The following is a 20183-nucleotide window of genomic DNA, read 5'->3' as shown; positions in this document are numbered from 1 at the left end:
AAAAAAAAGGTGAAATTCGAAGATAAAGTTATTTTAAAATCGAGGAATGCTTGAAGATGACCTGATGAATTAGTTTTTAAAGTTAAAATTTTAATATATTTAATTTTTTTAGATTTGAGGACTCATTCCAATTACTCCCAGATTAAACTGAATAGTTTTAACTCTATAAGCACACAAGTCAAATTGAATAAAACGGAATTATGATTTTTTGAAAACAAATCCAAAAAAGTATAAAAATGTTTAATTTTATAAAATATATTTTAAAACATAATTGATATATATATCTGTGTGTGTGTCTAACTACAAAATTTAAATTGCATCTATATAATTGTATAAACTACAATTTAATTTTCTCAAATGTTAAAATTAAAAAAAGAACAAAATATATTTTTTTACACAACACTTTTAAAATAAAATAAAAATTCATTATAGCACCATGATTCCAAAATAAAATTCAATCAAAAGTTCGATTCTCGATACCAACACAATTTCAATATATTTTTTACTTAAATAACAAAGTGATGACATTTATGAAATTTTAGAATAAAACTACAAAAAGTTAAAAAACTTACTCACATAAATAATATAAACCAATATTTTACTCACTCAAAAGTTAAAGTAATAAAAATAGAATTTGATAAAAGAAGAGAATGTTGCTTATCTAATAAGAATTTTAATTTGCACTAAAAAGTTATGTAGCATAATGATACTGACATTAAATTTTTATGTAGGAGGTATGGGGGTTCGATTTCTATTGGATACACCAATTCTAATTATTTATCACAAAAATTGTGTAAGTATGACAATTTTATATTTTTTAACATAAAAAGTCAAAATCGTGATTTCACGACCATTAAAATGGCACTTGGAGATGGCATGATGAATTACTTTTTAAAATTAACTTTTAATATATTTGATTTTTTTGATCTGATTACTCATTCTAAGTATTTTTGGATTAAACTGAATATTTTGACCCGATAAGCACACAAGTCAAACTGAATTAAATGAAATTATGATTTTTTGAAAACAAATACAAAAAAGTATAAAAAGTTTTAATTTTATATAATATATATATTTATATATCATAACAATTACAACATAATTGATGTATATATGTGTGTGTATGCGTGCGCGTTTGTCTAACTATAAAATTTACATTACAACTATATAATTGTACAAAATAACATTTTGTTCAGTCAAAAGTTAAAGTAATAAAAAATAGAATTTGATAAAAGGAGAGGATATGACTTATCTAATAAGAATTTTAGTTTACACTCAAAAAGTTATGTAACGTGATGTTAGTGACATGAAATTTGTGAGCATGAGGTAAAGGATTCGATTCCTATTTGATACATCAATTCTACTTGATTTTAATAAATATTGTATAAGAATGTCATTTTTATAATTTTTCAAAATAAAAGGGCAAAATCATCAATTCTACTTGATTTTAATAAATATTGTATAAGAATGATATTTTTATAATTTTTCAAAATGAAAAGGGCAAAATCATTATTTCACGGCCATTAAAATGGCTCTATTTATCCTTGGTTGACATATAATATATAGTAAGAGATAATTTTAATTTTTATTATCGTGTAAAAACAAGTTTAATTCAATTCATCAAGGACAATGTATGTTGATACAAATAACCACGAGTTTATGTCCACTTTGCTTCTAAAACTTTTAATTGGAGGAATAGATTTATAGTTAAAACTTTTCTATTGTAATATGTTAGAATAATATAAGATCATGTTAAGGCCGGAAAGGGCCATTCTCTAAAATATTAAGGTTTTAGATGAGCTGGTTACTTGACATGGTATCAGAGCTCAGGCTGGCAGAGGACTCAGGTTCGATCCCTGCCACCCCCAACATTTCTCACAATTTATGAAGGACACGAAAGGCAAATTTATGCCCCAAAGATGGGCGCCCGTGATCCACTCTTTGACACATAAATGAGCTTTCGAGTGAGGGGAGTGTTAGAATAATATAAGATCCTGGAAATGGTCATTCTCTAATACCTTGAGATTTTAGAGTAACCGGTTCCTTAACATAATCTTTAGAAACTCTTGGAAAGGCACTAGAAATAAAAACATACAGGCTTCATCTCTTCTATGTATATCTTCTATATATAATAGGAGAACAAAGGTATAATTTCATGAGATTAAAAAGTCTCATTAAAAAGACTAAATTAGCCATGTTTTTAATATTTATATAAAAAATGTGGTTTGTGTGAATCGAACTCAAATTATTTCATTCAACTATACAGCCTCTTACCACTACACCATATTATCACATGTGTTTTTTATCATACATATAATATGTATGTGTGCTAAATGAATATTTTATTTAATTTTAAAAATACTTACTTGAATTTCGCAAAAAAAAATAGTTAGTTGAAGATTTGTATAGTTAATTTTAAAGAATTGAATTGCAGATATAAAATTACGCATAATACATAAATGGATTATTATCTCATTTATTAATCATTTTTTTAGTTTGAAAATATATCTCATATATTTTTAACATATTTTTTATTATAAAAAGTAATTAAAATGTACATAAATATTTTTAAAAAAATATTGAAAATAGAATCGTTTATATATAAATAATCTATATTGGTACTACATATTTAGATAAGTTCGAATTATAATGAGTCAATGCATTTCAGAACTTGGTCCATTGTTCAAAAAATACTCGAAATTTGACTACATGACCCGACCGAAAAACATCGTCACATTCCACGTTCAGTAAATTTAAATTACAAGCTCAGCGAGAATATTTTACCAATAATATAAATTTTTTTTAAATATATTTTGTTAATATAAACTAATGTGTTTGAGGTCTCTATAGGATCAAGTCAATTGATTAGTTTTGGGATTTGTCCCAATTTTAAGAATATTTGAAATTTGAAATAAGATCTCACTAGATTTGTTAAAACTACGATAATATATTAAATCGATTTATTTTTTATTTTTCACTATTAAAAAAACTAACTTTAAAAAAAAAAATTTTAGATCAACAATATTCATTATTCAAGATAATATTGTACAAATATTTGAATTATTTTAATATTTTGAATTATTCAAATAAAAGGTATATATACTATATTATAGCATTTGATTCAATGCATTTTATATTATTTAAGGAAAAAAACATATATTGTTCAATAATTTGAAGGAATTAACCAGTTCAACTGATATTTATAAAACTTTATCGAACTGAAATTTTTTAATTTTAGAAGAATAGTATAAAATGTTATCAAATTATTATATGAAGAATTATTAGAGTCGTAATGAAAGAAACTTAAAAACGGTTTAAATAACGATATAAATACAATTTTTCTTTCGAATTCTTGAAAAAATCATGAATATCAATAATAAGTCTTAAAAACATATAATTCATTTTTATGTTACAACCATGATTAATACCCGGTTGCGTAAAATCAGATATGGACTGTTTGTCAGTGATAATGTGAATACCTTATATAAATTATAGCAATTTATTTATTACATAATTATAAATACATGTTATTTAAGTAATCAATTATCTCACTAGATGTTAATAATGATTATACATGTACATAAATAAGATATTTAGCATATAAATAATTGAAACCATCATAATTTACTAAGAGATGTAATATACAATAATTTACATGCTAACACACACATACATATAACTTAATCTTACTTTGTTAACAGTAGTGTAAATAAAAAACTAACATTTAATAGAAAACTAACATTTTCCCATACATAAATACGTTGAATTTCAAAAACTAATATTTTTCATTAAAATCAACTTTAATATTAACTAAGGGTGCACATGGGTCGGGTTGGCCGGGTTAGAGCCATTTTAGCAACCCGGCCTATCTAAATCGGTTTAAAAATTCACAACCCGACTCATAAAATATAAAAATGCAACCAAACCCTACCCTTTATTAATCGGTTTGGTTCAGTTTGGGTTGGGTTGAACGGTTTGTTAAAAGTTATTTAAAATAAATAATTGATAGCAAATATATTTTTGGTATGCAACTACTTACGGAGACATACGAATTCACAAACAAGATCATGTTATGTGTCATTCGAGAACATTTTTTAGATATATTTCGAGATACATAGCATTACTCTACTTTAAACTCTTAGGTTTATTTGTAGTAAAATGTGTTTTATACACAAAAAAGTACAAAGGGTCTCTAATGGTGTATAAAAAAAACTATATAATTGACTATAATTGATATGCAACAAATTTAGTTTGAAACTGAATAACATATTAATACAAGAAGTATAGAATAAAGATGTACATAATATATATTTATATGAATAAATTAAAAAATCGGGTTGAGTTGGTTAAAAATAACTTAAAACCCATACCCAACCCATTAAAATCGGGTTGATATATTTTAACCCAACCTAATATCAGGTTATAACGGTTCGGTTTAATCGGCCGAAAATAGGGTTGGGTTGGGTCGGTTTGATCGGTTTTGTCAACCCATGTGCACCCTTAATATTAATAATATTAACAATAATGTAAATTTTACATTATTGTATATTATGATTGCAAGTCATTCTGACTTCACTTATATATTTTTTTATCTTTTTAAATTGAGTAAGTTAATTGTAAGTTAGTAGTAAACTCAGTAATAAAAGTAACAATATATAGCAGTACATATAGTTTATTTAAATAAAATTCAAGATTTTGGTCAACTCTGTATTCAACATATATGTTAATTTGTCGCTTTTTTTTCTAAACATACTAACGACATTCTATAGATTAAGTTCAATCTTTTCGTTTTAAACGTACACTTACTATCATGTTTATGTTCATTCATTAAATATAAAATAACGGTTAAGAAAAATATAATATAATAATAGTGGAGAGGATATTCACTCCTAAAAGTGATGAAGCATTCGAAGCTCCTAATGTTATAGAGGGGGACATGGAGCTTGTTGGAGAGAAATTTTATCTCCATTTCTTCAAAATTTGACTCAAGAGACTATATAAGGATATTATTGGAGTTACTCTACAAACATCTCTACAAACATTATAATTGCATGATGCATAAAAAAACTCTAGAAAATTTCGCACGGGTTATTATGTTAGTTATTATATAGTGTGCCAGTTGCAAACTGAGCAATAGTTGGTGCATGCAGGGCGGTCTTGGAGCTGTGTATGCTAATTGCCTAGTAATTATCTTCTCTGGCTATTCTAAAAGTGGCAGAGAAAAATAGAGAAGCTTGTAAACGAGGTAACACAAACATAATCTAAGGAGATACGTGGTGCGTTCAACTTGGAAGTAGTGGAAACCAGTTCAACTTGGAAGTAGTGGAAACCAGTATCCAATTAGGCGTTAACCGGTATGTTCAATCTGGAAATAGCATAGTGAAACCGATGACTGGTTAGGAGGTAGTTCTCCAACTAAAAAGGAGGAGTTAAACTGACATGACTGCTCAGGAGGCAGTTCTCCAACTAGGTAATAGGGTGAGTGATACCGATATGACTGGTTAGGAGGTAATTAGCCTTGGTTTGTTTAACTAATCTTGGTTCTCGACATATATCCAGAAGATAGAATGCCAACGGTTTGACAATGAGCATTTTCGATACTGTTTCGATACTGTGGTTGCATCACAGTACCTTCAACCCCTAAACATATAAATGCACCCTTACACACACTATATGTACACCAAAATGAGAAGGTAAGGCTCACAGCAGGCTTGTTCAGGATTTTGAAATGAACATAAGTAAACATGGAGTCTCTCCCACGACCCATGACAGGTTCTATCTCGTCAAAATCTAAATCCATCTGATAGACACTCGATGCAAACCCCCAGAATTATGCATAAGCTGAAGCATAACACTACATCAAAAATCAAAATTGCTATAAATCCATACTGCAGGACTGCACTGAAAACTCATAACATTATACAGTAATCTAATAATTCATGATATTAACTATTAAAAACCAAAATTCATGGCCAAGGGGATAGTATTAAAGCTTCAAGTAATCTGAACAAAGCTTTAAGGTATCGGAACAAAGGATTTAAGAAACAATAATTTAAAACAACTTCTGTTCCAGCTTCAAGTAAAATGTAAATAATACCGATCACAGTGCAAGGATTTTGAAGACTCCTACTTTGTCAATCTGATATGCCATGCTAGATGCGCCTATAGCAAACAACAAAGCAATTCCCTAGCAATAAAATTATCAACCTCTATGTTCCAAATATGAGCTTCTAGTAAAAGTACAACTACAAGAAAAGTTACCATCTTTTGGATTAGTTTTTGTTTCCTTTAGAATGGTTGATCTTCCTCTACCCTTGCAGACCAATCTTTACCCTCTTGTTGCCACTCATCATCGAGTCTTTATCCTTTCTCTTCTTTCCCACAATCTCTGCTGAACCCAATTTTTTACCCTCCCTTTCCTCATCATCATCCACAATCCCAACACTCTTCAAAGATCGAACCTTTTCTGCAATCTTCTCCTCACCTTTCCTCCCTTCCTTAACCTCCACATTCGCCTTCTTCCCATCAACTCCCAACTTCCCATTAACCAATGCCTGATATATTGGCATTGCCAAAGACTCAGTAAACTTCAAATGAAATGATCTCACACCAGCCCACTTCCTCGGAACAACCTCAACAACTTCCTCAATCACCTTAACAACATTCTCAAAAATCTCATCCTTCTCCATCGAATCTTTTCCAACTTTCACCAAACTACAAGTCCCTCCACTCAACTTCAACATCACACTCCTACTCCCCCTCTCAATTTCTTCCTTCCAACTACATTTCCCTAAATTCACCGCCACCGGAACCTTCTTCTTACTCCCATAAAAGACCTTCCCAAGAACCCCTGGAATCAACTTCTCCACCCTCTTATCAACAAAAAACACATCAAACTCCTCATACAACTTCTTTTTGGCCTCAAAAGACTTATACTCACTCTTCAAAGTCGAAAATTTCAAAACTTTCGACACGGGTAAGTCCTCATTCTTGATAATCTTATTAGCAACCTCAACATTGGTCTTAAACTTAGGATTTGACTTGGGTCTATCATCAATTATAAGACAAACCTCTTTAAATAACAAAGAATCTAGAAGAGGGTGAACAAGGGGTATCTTAAAACTGACTCTATGATCTTTTCTTGGGATTTTCTTGAGAGTTACAAGAAGATAGATATAATCATCATCTAATTGGTCTTGTGGGTCAGTTAAAGATTTGGGCTTTTGTGTTTTTTTCCATTGGAGAAGGGCTTTAATAGCTTTTTGAACAGTGGTGAGATCCAACAGAGGTTTCTTGGAGATGGAGGTTGTTGAGGATGGAGAGATTTTAGCTAGAGAAGCCATGGGGGATATAGAAAGAGCTGGGGCCTGTAGTTCTGACAAAATTAGGGTTTATGAATGGTCGATTGTTTTCTGAAATATTCGTAAAAATATAGTTTGCACTTTGCACCAATAATGAATTAAATATTAATTTAATTAGTTTCTCAGAAAAAAAAAATTAAAGTTATATTTTATTACATTTAATTTAAATTATTATGTAATGATTTTAAATAGTAAATTCTAATATTGCATTTTCCTCTTGATTGTTTCATTCAGTTACAAATTACAAATATAGTTATAAATCATGATTTTACGAGTATTTATTTTTTGAAAAAACAGATCATAATTTTCAGGATTTTTTGAAAATTTTGTAATTTTGTAATTTTTTTTAAAATTTTATCTTTCTTCTTAAAAATCTAAACTAATAAACCCTTAGGTATTTAAAAAAACCATAATTAAGTCAATAATACTATATTTTATATTAAAATAGTTATGTTATCATGGAGCTACTCGCAAAAAAAAACTAATCAATTTATTTTTTTTGCACTTTATTCAATCATCTTATTTTTTCCCACGAAAATACAGGTAACTCTTATAAATTATAAAAAAATTGAATTAAATTTGTAAAGGAAGTTACTAATAGTCCGATATTAATGTAGATAAAAAATAGACAAATATCTTAGCATATAAATAAATTATTTTATGAATAATAAGATTGTACATCTAATTTAATTAATCTAAACTAATAAATTTAATAAAGTTTATAAAATTAATAAATATATTTTATGATGAACTTATTAATTAATAATTCTAGATGCAATTTTTTATATTAAAATATTGGTAAGTGTGTACATATATTGTCTATGAAAACATATACTTAAAGAAATATAATTAAATATAGTTTATATTTTCATAATTTTGTAAAAAAGGGGTGGATTTATTTATGAAAAAAATAAGTTGGTTGATTAAATTGTAAAAAATAAAAAAAATAGTTGATTTTTTAGCTAATAGTTCTATTATCACGTGAGCTATAACTCTTATTAAAACTAGAAAAATACTATTTTCAGAAATTATTTTTAATTTTCAGAGTAAGAATATGATAAAAAAATAAAACTGCCCCCTAATCATATAAACAACCCTTAAAAAATTGAATTAAAAATCAATACTAGGGTAATTCAATTTTTTTATATTTTTTAGTTTTGACAATAAAAAAATAAGTTCTGAAAATAAAATTTTCTCTAAAACTATTATTCGAATCAAATTATTCGAACATGTAATACCTGATTAAGCTCGGTATACGAGCCAAATCTAACTTGTTATTTAATCAAATAAGCTGAGCATAGTATGTGTCTTAACTAGAATTTGATTTCAAATTATATATATACAAATATATTTATATTTTATTAATATAAATATTAGTCAAATTTTAATTTATTTTTAACTTGCTGAGTTCGAAAATTAACTTTGATTTACTTATTTAAAACTGTCACATTTAACTCGCAAATAAACTAAATCAAATTGTCTATTAAATGAATAGAATTATATAAAATATTGGGTTCGTTGAACTCCGACTTATTTATTAGATATCCACGTTGATGATTCAACTCGAAATCCCGTCCCATATCTCACCTCTTTTCGACAAATATCATTATTTTATTTTTCAAAACTCAGAGGGGTGTATTCAATCAAGATTTTAATCAAGATTTTAAGGGATTTTTTTGGATTTTTGAAATTAAGAGGTATTCAATTTAGATTTTAAGAAATTTTTTAAAATCTGATGATATTCAATAAATATTACAAAATGTATTTTAAAATCTGAATGTATCCAATTTAAATTTTAAAAAGTCTGCTAAAATCTAATCTGAAATGAATACCAATAAAATTCCCTGCTTCAATAGTTCAATCTCATCATTCCAAACTTCTGTAAATTTCTACCCATAGTTCAGGGAAGAAAAGGGAAAAATGTATCGAATAATATTTTATTCCAAAATTGTGGTATTTAAGCATTCATTTAACAAAACAACCTTCCTTTTCAAATGAGACATTTTTCATTCTTCAATATTTTTTTTAGAAAAATTTCCCCGTCATAATTTTCCACCAAATCGCAATCGACAAGTTTCCAACACAAATCATATCATAATAATCTGAATTATAACCCACTTGGATTTTCAAGAACCACTAAACCCATCGTTACTCATTCTCTCCTGTATCGAGTCATACATATAAATATTCGAGTATAAACTTCCCCCTCACTTGTTTAATATGCAAAAAGATAGATGAGTATAGACTTTCTCAGACCCATCTGCAATACCTAATTGAGATACCCATCACAATTGAGTTAAGATCTCTATAATGGATAGCATTACATCTCCAAGAAAGATCCCAAGTAGCAAGATTGATGGGTTTGCGTTAATAAAATCAATGTTTTTCAAGAACCCAGATGTCATTTCTGGCGCTGCTGCTGATGCTGCCTTCTCTATACCCCTACCCCTTTTGTCCCCTCTTGCCAATTCTGTCATCTCTCGCTGCTCCAAGTATCCCTCCCTCCCTCCCTCCCTCTCTCCCTATATCTCTCCCTCCCCCTCTCTCCCTATTTATAAATGTGTGTAGTTATAAATGCTTGCTAATGTTTTTTTTTTGCTAAATAAATGCTTGCTTATGTTGAAAAGTCCTTATTATTATATATGGTAGAAAATGTATATTAGATGGAATTTTTTTGTCTGATAGTACTATTGCAATGTTTCTAACATTTTTGCACTGAAGCACTGTATATACATTATCTAATGCTTATCATTTTATAAAACATTTCAATGATTTTGGTAAATGCTTCTCTTGGTCATTCACCTGTTATTTTCTTCTGTAGTTGCAACTCAATTTTTTGGCAACTTCTATCATCTTTTTATGCTCTATTTTTAAAATCCTTCCTCCCGGTGTTATTAAAATAAAAAATGTAGCGAAGCAGGAGGGGTCTTTTGTAGCTTAAACGCAGAGTGCAAAGATAAGTGCGAGCTTTTGTAGCTTAACGCAAAACTAAGCGCAGGCTTTTGTAAAAGAAGCGTATTATACAAGTGTATTGTTTTATATGTTAAGATACGTGTCAACACTAGACATCTAAGTTACCAGGACTCGGGTACGGATGTCGGATACGGGTGCAGATCCAAGATCCAAGTGTCAGACTCTTAGTTTTGAAAAAAATTGGATTCTTGGATATGGATCCACAATTGGACAGGGGTGCGGGGATTTGGCATATAACCTTCACATTAGCGAAATTATAGCCTACTTTTATACATAACATTTGTAAAATCGTGTCATCTACCACATAAAGTAAACATATATATGATTGTTTGTCATGTTTATAAGATAAATCAAAAGGATAATATGAAAATAGTAATTTATAGACATCCCTCCCTAGAATTAAGAGGATTAAGTTGGTTTGAGGCCTTGTAAATCATTTTAAACTAGATTTCATAAGTTTAAAGTGTCCGGTTTCCATATGAAGGATCCGACTCAGATTCCATACCCACGCCCATGTCATGTCCGATTGACACGCGTATGAGGGCAAAATTGAGGAGTCTCGGTAAGTTAGACATGCCAATTAATAACTATAACCTCAAAAGAAAGAACTAGGTCAATGTTTCATGTTATTAAAAGATATTAAGAAGTGGATAAAATTTGAAGTTGTCCGTCAACATCTTCTTTATCCCCAAAATAGTCCCATGCTTCATCAGAATTGGGATCAAGACTCTTATCTCCAGAAAGTCATTCTCTTGTTCCTCATTCTCATACTGAACATCCTCATCCTTGATCTCGTCAATTAGCTGCCTAGCAATGGACCAGAATTCCTGCTGTTTTGTGATGGGATTTAGAAAAGAGCCAATAATGTAAAATGCTAGGCCACCTTCTGTAAATTTAAGTTCAAATTTGATTAAAACACACATGTACACAAAAGCCCGCTTTTTCTTACAACTTTTCTGCGCTTTAGGTGCATAAAGTGTTTTTAAGCGGGGGTTTTGCCTTTGTTCTGGGCTTTATATAAGCGAAGGCCAACATGTGAGCTTTCCTGCGTTTAAAACGCACTTTTGATAACCATGCTTACACACGTGGGTTATGTATTTATTATGAAGGAAAGGCAGGATTAGGTAAAAATTGAGATTGCTTTCCCTTTAATATGAAATGCATCTCGAGATAAAAGTATATAATATATGCTAATGGACATGGCAAGCTGAAACAATTCATATGATTCACTTGCCTTTCTCTATTACAATAGTTTTCTGGACCCTCTTTTCTTTACATATTGTTTTAACCTTGAAGTTTGACACTTTGTTCTCCTAATATTTTTATGTCGTGATTGGGGTGGTACTCTTGACCCTTTTTGACAAAATAACCAAAGAATTTTAAGTATGTTAATAATTAGTTGTTTGTATGTAGTTTAGAGATAAATAATGCATTAATTATATGTTTTATATGTGGGACTAGGAGTTTATTAATTAAGTAGTTTATTTATAATAAAGCCCAATTGTTTACGGGTCTTAGTCCATTAGGTTATATTATTAGGGTTTCTATTCCTTATACACTATACCTCCGCATAGTAATACTCTATATAGTAATAACCTCTGTATTGTAATAAAAAATTACAGTCGCAACTTGGGCAGGTTATAATTAAGAACAAACTCTACATTGTAATATTCTGTACTATTTTAAAGTTCATCCTTTATTAATTTTCTTCTATATAAGAATAAAGATGCTAATTTTTTTACAATATATATATATATTCAATAAATATAATTTTTTTACAATATTCAATAAATATAATCTTCTATATATATATAATTTTGTAATAATTGCTTAGTCGTTCGGGTCAATATTGCATCCTTTAATTTGTGTGTCCATAATAATTCATCACCACAATCACCATTATGTTGTATCCAAAATAATTTCATTTTTTTCGAGTATATTTGAAACCTATTGACTCAAAACCTTTTCGTTTTCTAAACTATCGTCCTCTAGTTATCATCTTGGGCTTCTTGCCCGATTCCTGCAATAATTTTTTCTTCAGTTAAACCCTAAACCACTGCTGCTCATCAAGATGTTCGAGATACTTATTGAAATTCATCGAGTTGGTGTAATGAAATTTTTTAATTAATATTAAAAATTTATATATTAAGCTCTTCTTAAGAATAACCTCTCTATAATAATATTTTTTCTCGCTCCCTAGGATATTACTGTATAGAGGTTTTACTGTATAAACATTGTTAACCCCCACATATTAATTAGTTTTGATTATACAATTTTTTGGGAATAATATCGATTTTATTCTTGGGATTCTTACAATTCATTACTTATTCCCAGTTTAATAAATCTGTCCTGCATCAATAGTCCAATAGCTTTAAATGTAAAATTGAAGGCCCGAGAAAAGTTGTTAAACTTTTAATTTTTTTTTTTTTAAAATCCATGTATTTCCTACTATTATTGGTCAAAATCCTTGTTCTTTCACTTGAACTCATTTTCTACCTTGCTATTTTGGGATTAAGACATTCTTAAGCTAACTATAACTGTACCCTAATTGAAGCTTTACTAAACTCATATAGTTAAACAAATCATATACATGATTTATTCGCAAATATTAAAGAGCCGAAAAGATTTTAAAAACTACTAAAAACTAAATCATGGCTATGGTTTTTGAACTATTATATCCCTAATTTTTATAAATATACAATTCTGGAATCTGCTGCATTGCAGGATCCTTCAAAAACCAACTGAAGACTTGCAGCACTGTTTTGACACCGAGCACCCTGATATTGTCAAGGAATCATTGATATATGCTAGAAGTTTAGTAGAATTCTGTTCGTACCAAGCACTGCACGTGATGACTAGGCGCCCAAATTATTTGGCTGACAAGGATTTTCGCCGCTTAACATTTGACATGATGCTTGCATGGGATGTCCCAAGTGCTACAGATGAACAAATAGACATTGTAAGACCACACCTACCTGCTATATTAATCTATGACTTCTCAGCACAATCAGCTTGCCAGGCATTATGCCATCGCTAGCAGATCATATTATATAAGTTAGCATTTCTCAATCATTCATTACAACCTGAATCATTGTTATAAATTTGCTTGTTCAATTTTTAAGAATAGTAACAATAAGTGAATGTGATCTAAACACTGTTATATTTATTCTTTTATTTATCCGTTTGGAAGCTACAGGAAACTGCTTCTAGCAGTAACCACGAAGCAGAGGATGAGGGGTGGTCACTCTTCTATTCTAATTCCACAAATATGGCTGTTCAGGTTCTCAATTCATATCTGTAGGGAAATGTATTCATTATCTGTTTTAAGTTGAGTGACCAGTCATCATTATTTTGACTTATGAGTCTCTTATTTAGTTAAAGTAGTTCTAATGACCTTCTGCCTTCTCAGGTTGATGACAAAAAAACTGTGGGGCAGGAGGCTTTTGCACGGATTGCTCCTGCCTGTACAATTGTTGCAGATGTCATCACTGTTCACAATCTCTTTGATGCGCTGACTACATCTTCAGGCCATAAACTTCATTTTCTTATCTATGACAAGTACCTTCGCAGCCTGGAAAAGTAAGGATGTATACAAATTCTTTAAAATTTTGGGTATAAGATATTCTTGTTGGAGTTGGACATGTTGTTCCAACTTCTATCCTCACAGTCACTAGTAACCTAAACTAAACACATGTACTGGTAAAATTTCATCCATTAAATAAGGTCATAACTTGGCATGTTGCTGATGGCTTCCCTTGATAATAAATGAAATATCTTAATATGCACTTGATTTTATGTGATTGACTAGAAGCACTACTTAATCGTTCATATACGGGATTCCTGAATTTGTGCATTGGTTGTTATTTTGTTAAAGGCATGTTAAAGGGTACATGTTCATGTTTCTTCTGAACTGTTGAGCTAACTGTGAAATGTTGAATTTGATAAGTTTTTTTTGGCTAACTGGCTGTTCATATCTGAAAAATGGCAAATTCATGAAAAACATGTGTTTACATTGTTCATTTATGTCGATGCTTTCTTAGTATATGGCTCATCAGATTGTTGTGGACACATAACAATATGCGTAAAAGTAGCTTGAGCTGCTACTTGAGACAATAAGTATCATCCAACGAGTTCAATCTGAAGTGAATTATGATTGGCAGAGAGATGACATGACACTCATGCGTAGAAATAATCTAATCCCTTAAACTTCTAACCAAAATTAGTCGTCATAATTTAGCTCTTCTTGTGTCAAACAACTAAATGGAGGGTAAACGAGAGCAAATCATTTGACTTGAAGTTATCCTATATGATTTTATAATTATATGTCATTGACATATTTACTGCAGGGTGTTCAAATCTACCGCCAGTGCAAATACATCTTCGTTGGTATCCACCCTTCAGCTTACTGAGGGTGAAATTATATTAGATATTGACGGTACTGTTCCAACCCAACCAATTTTTCAGCATATTGGGATCTCTGGATGGCCTGGTATTTACTGTCCCTTCTATATAATCTGAAGTCACTCTTTAGACTTGATACATCCTCTTGTTATAACTGGATACTGACTTGGCTACAATATTTCTTCTTTTTGGCAGGACGTCTGACATTGACAAGTCATGCTTTGTACTTCGAGTCTCTAGGAGTAGGAATATATGATAAACCTGTGAAATTTGATTTGGCCCTGGATTTGAAGCAGGTTATAAAGCCTGATCTAACTGGACCATTGGGTGCTCGTCTGTATGATAAAGCTGTTATGTACAAGTCTACATCAATGTATGTTTTGTAATTGCAATATATGCCTGAATTATTATAATTTGTACACATTCTGATGTCTAGTTGTGACAATCTTATACAGTACAGAGCCTGTTTATTTTGAATTTACTGAATTCAAAGGCAATTCAAGGCGGGACTATTGGTTGGATATCTGTTTAGAAATCCTGAATGCCCATAAATTTATAAGAAAGTATAATCTTAAACAGATTCAGCTGTCAGAAGCACTTGCAAGAGCAGCACTAGGTATTCTTCGCTATCGTGCAGTGAAAGAAGCATTTCAGAACTTTCCATCCAGCTACAAGACCTTGCTCTGTTTTAATTTGGCTGAAAGCCTTCCTGGAGGATATACAATCTTACAAACTCTTTCAAGTCGTCTGTCTCTGTTGAATGCAAGTTCCTCTAAACCTGATTCAGTCAGATCTCCAAGGCAAATAAGATACCCAATCTTACATTTGACACTTTGTAGACATGAAATTACACGAAACGAGTTTGATATGGATACAGAAGAACTGCAGCATGTTGGAGATGTTTGCGTTGGTGAGATAAATCCTCTAGAAATGGCAGTTAAGCAGTCAAAACAGGACATAGGAAGGGCTGAAGCTGCAAGAGAAACAGTTGACCAAGTGAAAGTGGAGGGGATCGATACCAATCTAGCTGTCATGAAGGTAATCACTTTGTCATTAATCTTTTATTTGATTTCGTTGTTGAGCACCCAAAATTTTTACTTTTGTTTCTGCTTCCTTATTAGACAGTGTTTGTTGTTAGTTTGTGATTAATTTAACTATTAAGTAGTGAAACCAGGAATTAAAGGCATAGCTGATATTAATAGCTCAGTGTAACTGTGCATGTTTCTAGCCATGGTGCACAAAAATATACGAGTATGTGTGCTTCATTCTGGTTGTCACAAGCCCTGTAATCGTTTGGTACTTTTTTTAGTTGGAGTATGTTGAAGTAAATCTGCGGCCAAATCCAAGGAAGAAGCCTCTATTCTGCTACAGTTGAACCCCTGACAGTAATCACTCGATAGTAAACAAATATATGTAGATAGATTTAGCTAATCCTGATATGCCAATTGTCTCTGTGCCTCTGTGTGTTGTTACTATATATTTTTCTATCTTAATTTTGGATGGTAGCACTGGATTGCTAATTTCTTGTCATATATGAATATAAGATGCAAATAGGCACTTGCAAGAGTTCTCATTCCATGCTTATATGGGGAAGTGTTGATAGTTATTCTTGTTCAAGTTAACTTAGTGAAAATTTCAGTGAAATCTTACTTATGTCCAAATGATATGCGATACAGAATAGAGTTGAAAATTTTCCGTGTTTTCTTAGTGTAAAATGCCATTTGTTTGTTTCTGCAGGAATTGATTTTCCCACTTCTTGAATTGTTCAATTGTCTTCAGAGACTTGCTTCATGGGAAGACCCTTCAAAATCAACTGTATTTCTGGTGTTGATAAGCTACATCATACTTGGGTAACTTTTTGGGGACATCTCTTTCTTTTCTACTGTTTATACTTTATTAAGTATTAACTGTTAGTACAATAATTTGAACCATACCTGGTCTAAACTAAGGCTCATTCTTCATATTTATTTACACTTTTTGCACTTATAAGCAGTATATTGAAGTAGTTGAATACATGTAGTAATATATTGAAAATACTAGCTTAAAACTCGTGCGATGCACGGTTGTTTCATACCATTGTTATTTTATTATTTTTGTTTATATTTATTTTGAGAGAAATCATGTCAAAATAAGTATAGCTAATATATCAATATATCTTTCATTATATTATAGTAGTTATTTATAATAATTAGGTTCTAAGATAAATAATTTCATAAACTAACACAATAATAGGTTCTGAAAAATATATATCCGGCCCAATTAAATTGATCATATATTTTGAATCTTTAATTATTTTAGTTGTTAATAAATATCAAACTTTGAACTAATTTATATAATAATATTTATTATTATATCTAATCATGCTTGACTCATTGTACTGAACAATATATTATTTTTGATTTAATTTTTAACATAATATAAATACATATAAAATAATAAAATTAGGGTAATTAAATAACTAATATAAAAGTAATTAAGCTAAATAACGAAATACCAAAAAACTGGTAAATAAATAGGTTACCAAAAATTGGTAAAGAATAAACTATCATACTTTTTCTTGAAAACGAATTCTGTCAAATTGATTTACGTGACTATAAATTTTTAGCGTATAAAGTTTTGTTTTAAAGCAATAAATAGAAGATAAATATTTTTGTTTTTGTAAACCTAAACCCTTATTCTTGTAACTGCGCGAATGTGACGGAGGTTTTTGTTCTTAATAACAAAAACAGACTGCTGAGGAAGAGGGAGAACTTTGCTGATAGCATGTCATATGCAAGTAAAAGTCTTATTGGATTGAGATATACATACAATTTATAAGCGTTTATTAAAATTTATAAAGAAGGGTAATAAAGTCATAAGGGTAATAAAGTAATTTCAGCAAGTACCGACCGACTACCAAACTTTTAATGTTTCGTCTATTATAATATAAGTATAGATAGTATAAATGTTACTTTTGTTCTGTTCTAGTAATTATAAAAAATGAGGTACCATACCAGTGAAGTTTTTTATCTCTTGGAACTCAGTCAACCACCTGTTGTAACAGAACATATGCATGATAGTTTTATTGGAAATACTATAATTTGTCTTTTTTTTAATCCTTTTGTGGTTGATACACTATAAAACGACTTCAGTGGTTCATTGTATTGCTTATTTCTCCAATTTTTGAGAATGCTGATAAGAGTGGAGTCCTAAACAATGTTCTATGGTTTACAGGGGATGGATAAAGTATATACTGCCATCGATCTTTATATTTCTTGCAGTTATGATGAGTTGGCATACCTATGCCAACAGAGGGAAACCTTTGGAAGCTTTTAAAATTAAAGCTCCCCCTAGTCAAAATGCAGTAGAGCAGTTGCTGGCTTTGCAGGAAGCCATATCTCAAGTTGAAGCTTTAATTCAAGGTGGAAACATATTTCTTCTTAAAGTTAGAGCACTTCTTTTCGCTGCAATTCCACAGGTATTCATCAAATCAGACTTGATCATAATATATCCGTCAATTTAGTGTTTCTGAAGTACACTTGTAATAAGATCTGAACTTTCACGAAATTGTGGTGATCTGAGAAGTTTATCTCTGCCTTATTTCCAATTTCTTAAAGAAGAAACAAACCATTTTTATGAATCTGGAGGTGCTGAGTTCTTTCACCGTAGATGATTTATCAATACTTCCTGTACGTCAAATCTTCTAGGAGAATAATTTTTCAGACTTCCCAAAAATCTTTGCAAATGCTGACTTAATCATAGATGAATTTTAGAATTAGACACAACTGTCTGAAATTGATTTGACTTGATGCTAACTTTTCATTTATCGTCCGGCTTAATTTTAACCTTTATTTTGGTGTTTAGTTTCCAATTCTCACCCTTTTTTTATTTTGCTGCTTAATCTGGCTTCTTTTAGGCAACAGAAAAAACTGCCTTAGTGCTAGTCATCATGGCAGTGGCATTTGCATTTGTGCCTGTAAAATATCTGATGTTGATGGCTTTCCAAGAGGCATTTACAAGGGAAATGCCCTTGAGGAAAGAAAGCAGTGATCGATGGATGAGACGCATGAGGGAGTGGTGGTACAGTATACCTGCAGCTCCGGTTCAGCTGATTAAACCTGATGACAAGAAAAAAAAGTAAACGACACTACTCCTGCAGACATTTGTAACTGTAATGTGAATTTCTCCCTATACGAACCCTAAAACCATAGTATGTTTCAGATGTATATATTAAGATGATTTTGATTTCCAAATTTGTAGTGAAGTCAAGTGTTTGTGTGTATATATATATATATATGTATGTAAATGATTAAATAGAAACTAACTTTAAAATAAAAACTAAAAACACCTTTGTTTAGTACTATCGAACCCACCTTCCTTTCAATTCGTTGTACTCAATCAGACTCTTCCCCAAAACTACATACTTCAACTAAGCTCATTACCCCACTCCTACCACCGCCATCATCTTCACCTTCGCCTCCAACATCACCATCATCCTCTCATCGCCATTACCACCTATATTCGTTCCTCTCCATTTATTACTCCCTTTATGTTCTCTAATTTTTTTCTTTTTCTTTATCGCCTCTACACATAATAATCATTGTATTAATTGTTAAAATTAGTGATTTATGTTTGATATTATGATCGTGATGACGGTGAAATAGGCGATAGTGTTATAATGGTTGTGTTTAATATTTAGGAATTCTGTATCAATTTTTAGTGATTTTTACAATATAAATTTGTGATTTTTATAGCACATATTAGTGATTTCTGTAAGAAATTAGTGATTTTAGCGTTTACCCGGTATTTCAGTAATTTGTGTAATATAAAATAGTGATTTCGGTTTAATCTCACAAGAGTGGGTGAACAAATTGTGTAAATCGAAAGATTTAGTAATTTTACCTTTAATTATGGTGAATCGGTAATAGAAAAATGAAGGAGCAGCTAATTAGTGTTATGTGTATTATATATATATTGTTTGTATTATGTCGCGCTATTGAGAAATGAGAGTACTGGGTTAACAAAAGTAACAAAAGCGAGGATGGTGGGTGATGACCTAAATTTTAATGGGCCTAAGGTTAGGCTGTTTGTTCCGAACTTATAAGTCACGAACTTATCGACGAGTGTTTGTCGACTCAGCTTATAAGTTGATTTTACAGTTTATAAGTTGATAAGTTGAATGTTAGTAACGACATATTTTTTCTCAACTTATTTTGATTTTTCTTCTTTTTATTAACTTTACTTTAAAAAAATATGTTCTTAAATATTAATCTAATTTAAAATTCATGAATTAAGATAATTTTATTTAAAAATTATTTATTTTAGTTCATTTAAATAAAAAAAAATTGACTTACAAGTAAAATTAACCAATTCATCTACTTATCACTTGTCACTTATTTATTTTAAGTTACAAGTTACTTATTTTAAAATTTTTTAAACGTGCACTTAGTTTCTAGTTTTTATTTGAAC

The 20183-nt window shown here is 30.3% G+C and overlaps 2 protein-coding genes across 5 annotated transcripts; one reads left to right on the top strand and one right to left on the bottom strand.

Annotated features, from left to right (window-relative positions):
• Positions 1-5562: 5562 nt before the first annotated feature.
• On the bottom strand, positions 5563-7405 carry LOC141687174 (uncharacterized). Of its 3 annotated transcripts, none has more exons than XM_074492362.1 (2): positions 6262-7405; positions 5563-5854 (listed from the first exon to the last, which is right to left on the bottom strand). In XM_074492362.1, the coding sequence occupies exon 1, from the start codon at positions 7341-7343 to the stop codon at positions 6309-6311; it is 1035 nt and encodes a 344-aa protein (XP_074348463.1). In that variant the 5' UTR covers positions 7344-7405; the 3' UTR covers positions 5563-5854; positions 6262-6308. The 3 variants fall into 3 exon arrangements, with proteins under 3 accessions (XP_074348463.1, XP_074348461.1, XP_074348462.1); XM_074492360.1 differs by lacking the exon at positions 5563-5854 and adding an exon at positions 5946-6187; XM_074492361.1 differs by lacking the exon at positions 5563-5854 and adding an exon at positions 5946-6162.
• A 1956-nt stretch (positions 7406-9361) lies between these two features.
• Positions 9362-18967, top strand: LOC141683948 (uncharacterized). 2 transcript variants are annotated; one of them, XM_074488762.1, is made up of 10 exons: positions 9362-9853; positions 13059-13293; positions 13531-13614; positions 13744-13913; positions 14681-14823; positions 14931-15108; positions 15191-15773; positions 16473-16585; positions 17949-18192; positions 18631-18967. In XM_074488762.1, exons 1-10 carry the CDS (start codon positions 9672-9674, stop codon positions 18853-18855), a joined length of 2157 nt encoding a protein of 718 aa, XP_074344863.1. In that variant the 5' UTR covers positions 9362-9671; the 3' UTR covers positions 18856-18967. The 2 variants fall into 2 exon arrangements, with proteins under 2 accessions (XP_074344863.1, XP_074344862.1); XM_074488761.1 differs by having other exon boundaries at positions 9363-9853; positions 13525-13614.
• The last annotated feature ends 1216 nt before the right edge of the window (positions 18968-20183 follow it).

The sequence above is a fragment of the Apium graveolens genome, chromosome 9 (assembly GCF_009905375.1).
Source record: "Apium graveolens cultivar Ventura chromosome 9, ASM990537v1, whole genome shotgun sequence".
Classification (NCBI taxonomy): domain Eukaryota; kingdom Viridiplantae; phylum Streptophyta; class Magnoliopsida; order Apiales; family Apiaceae; genus Apium; species Apium graveolens.
This window is presented reverse-complemented; position numbering and strand designations above follow the sequence as displayed.

Excerpts from the sequence above, each read along its gene's own strand:
- LOC141687174 (XM_074492362.1), bottom strand. The coding sequence starts at position 7,343 with ATGGCTTCTCTAGCTAAAATCTCTCCATCCTCAACAACCTCCATCTCC.
- LOC141683948 (XM_074488761.1), top strand. The coding sequence starts at position 9,672 with ATGGATAGCATTACATCTCCAAGAAAGATCCCAAGTAGCAAGATTGAT. Across the intron at positions 9,854-13,058 it reads GTCATCTCTCGCTGCTCCAA|GATCCTTCAAAAACCAACTG; the intron begins GTATCCCTCCCT and ends GCTGCATTGCAG. Across the intron at positions 15,109-15,190 it reads ATGTACAAGTCTACATCAAT|TACAGAGCCTGTTTATTTTG; the intron begins GTATGTTTTGTA and ends AATCTTATACAG.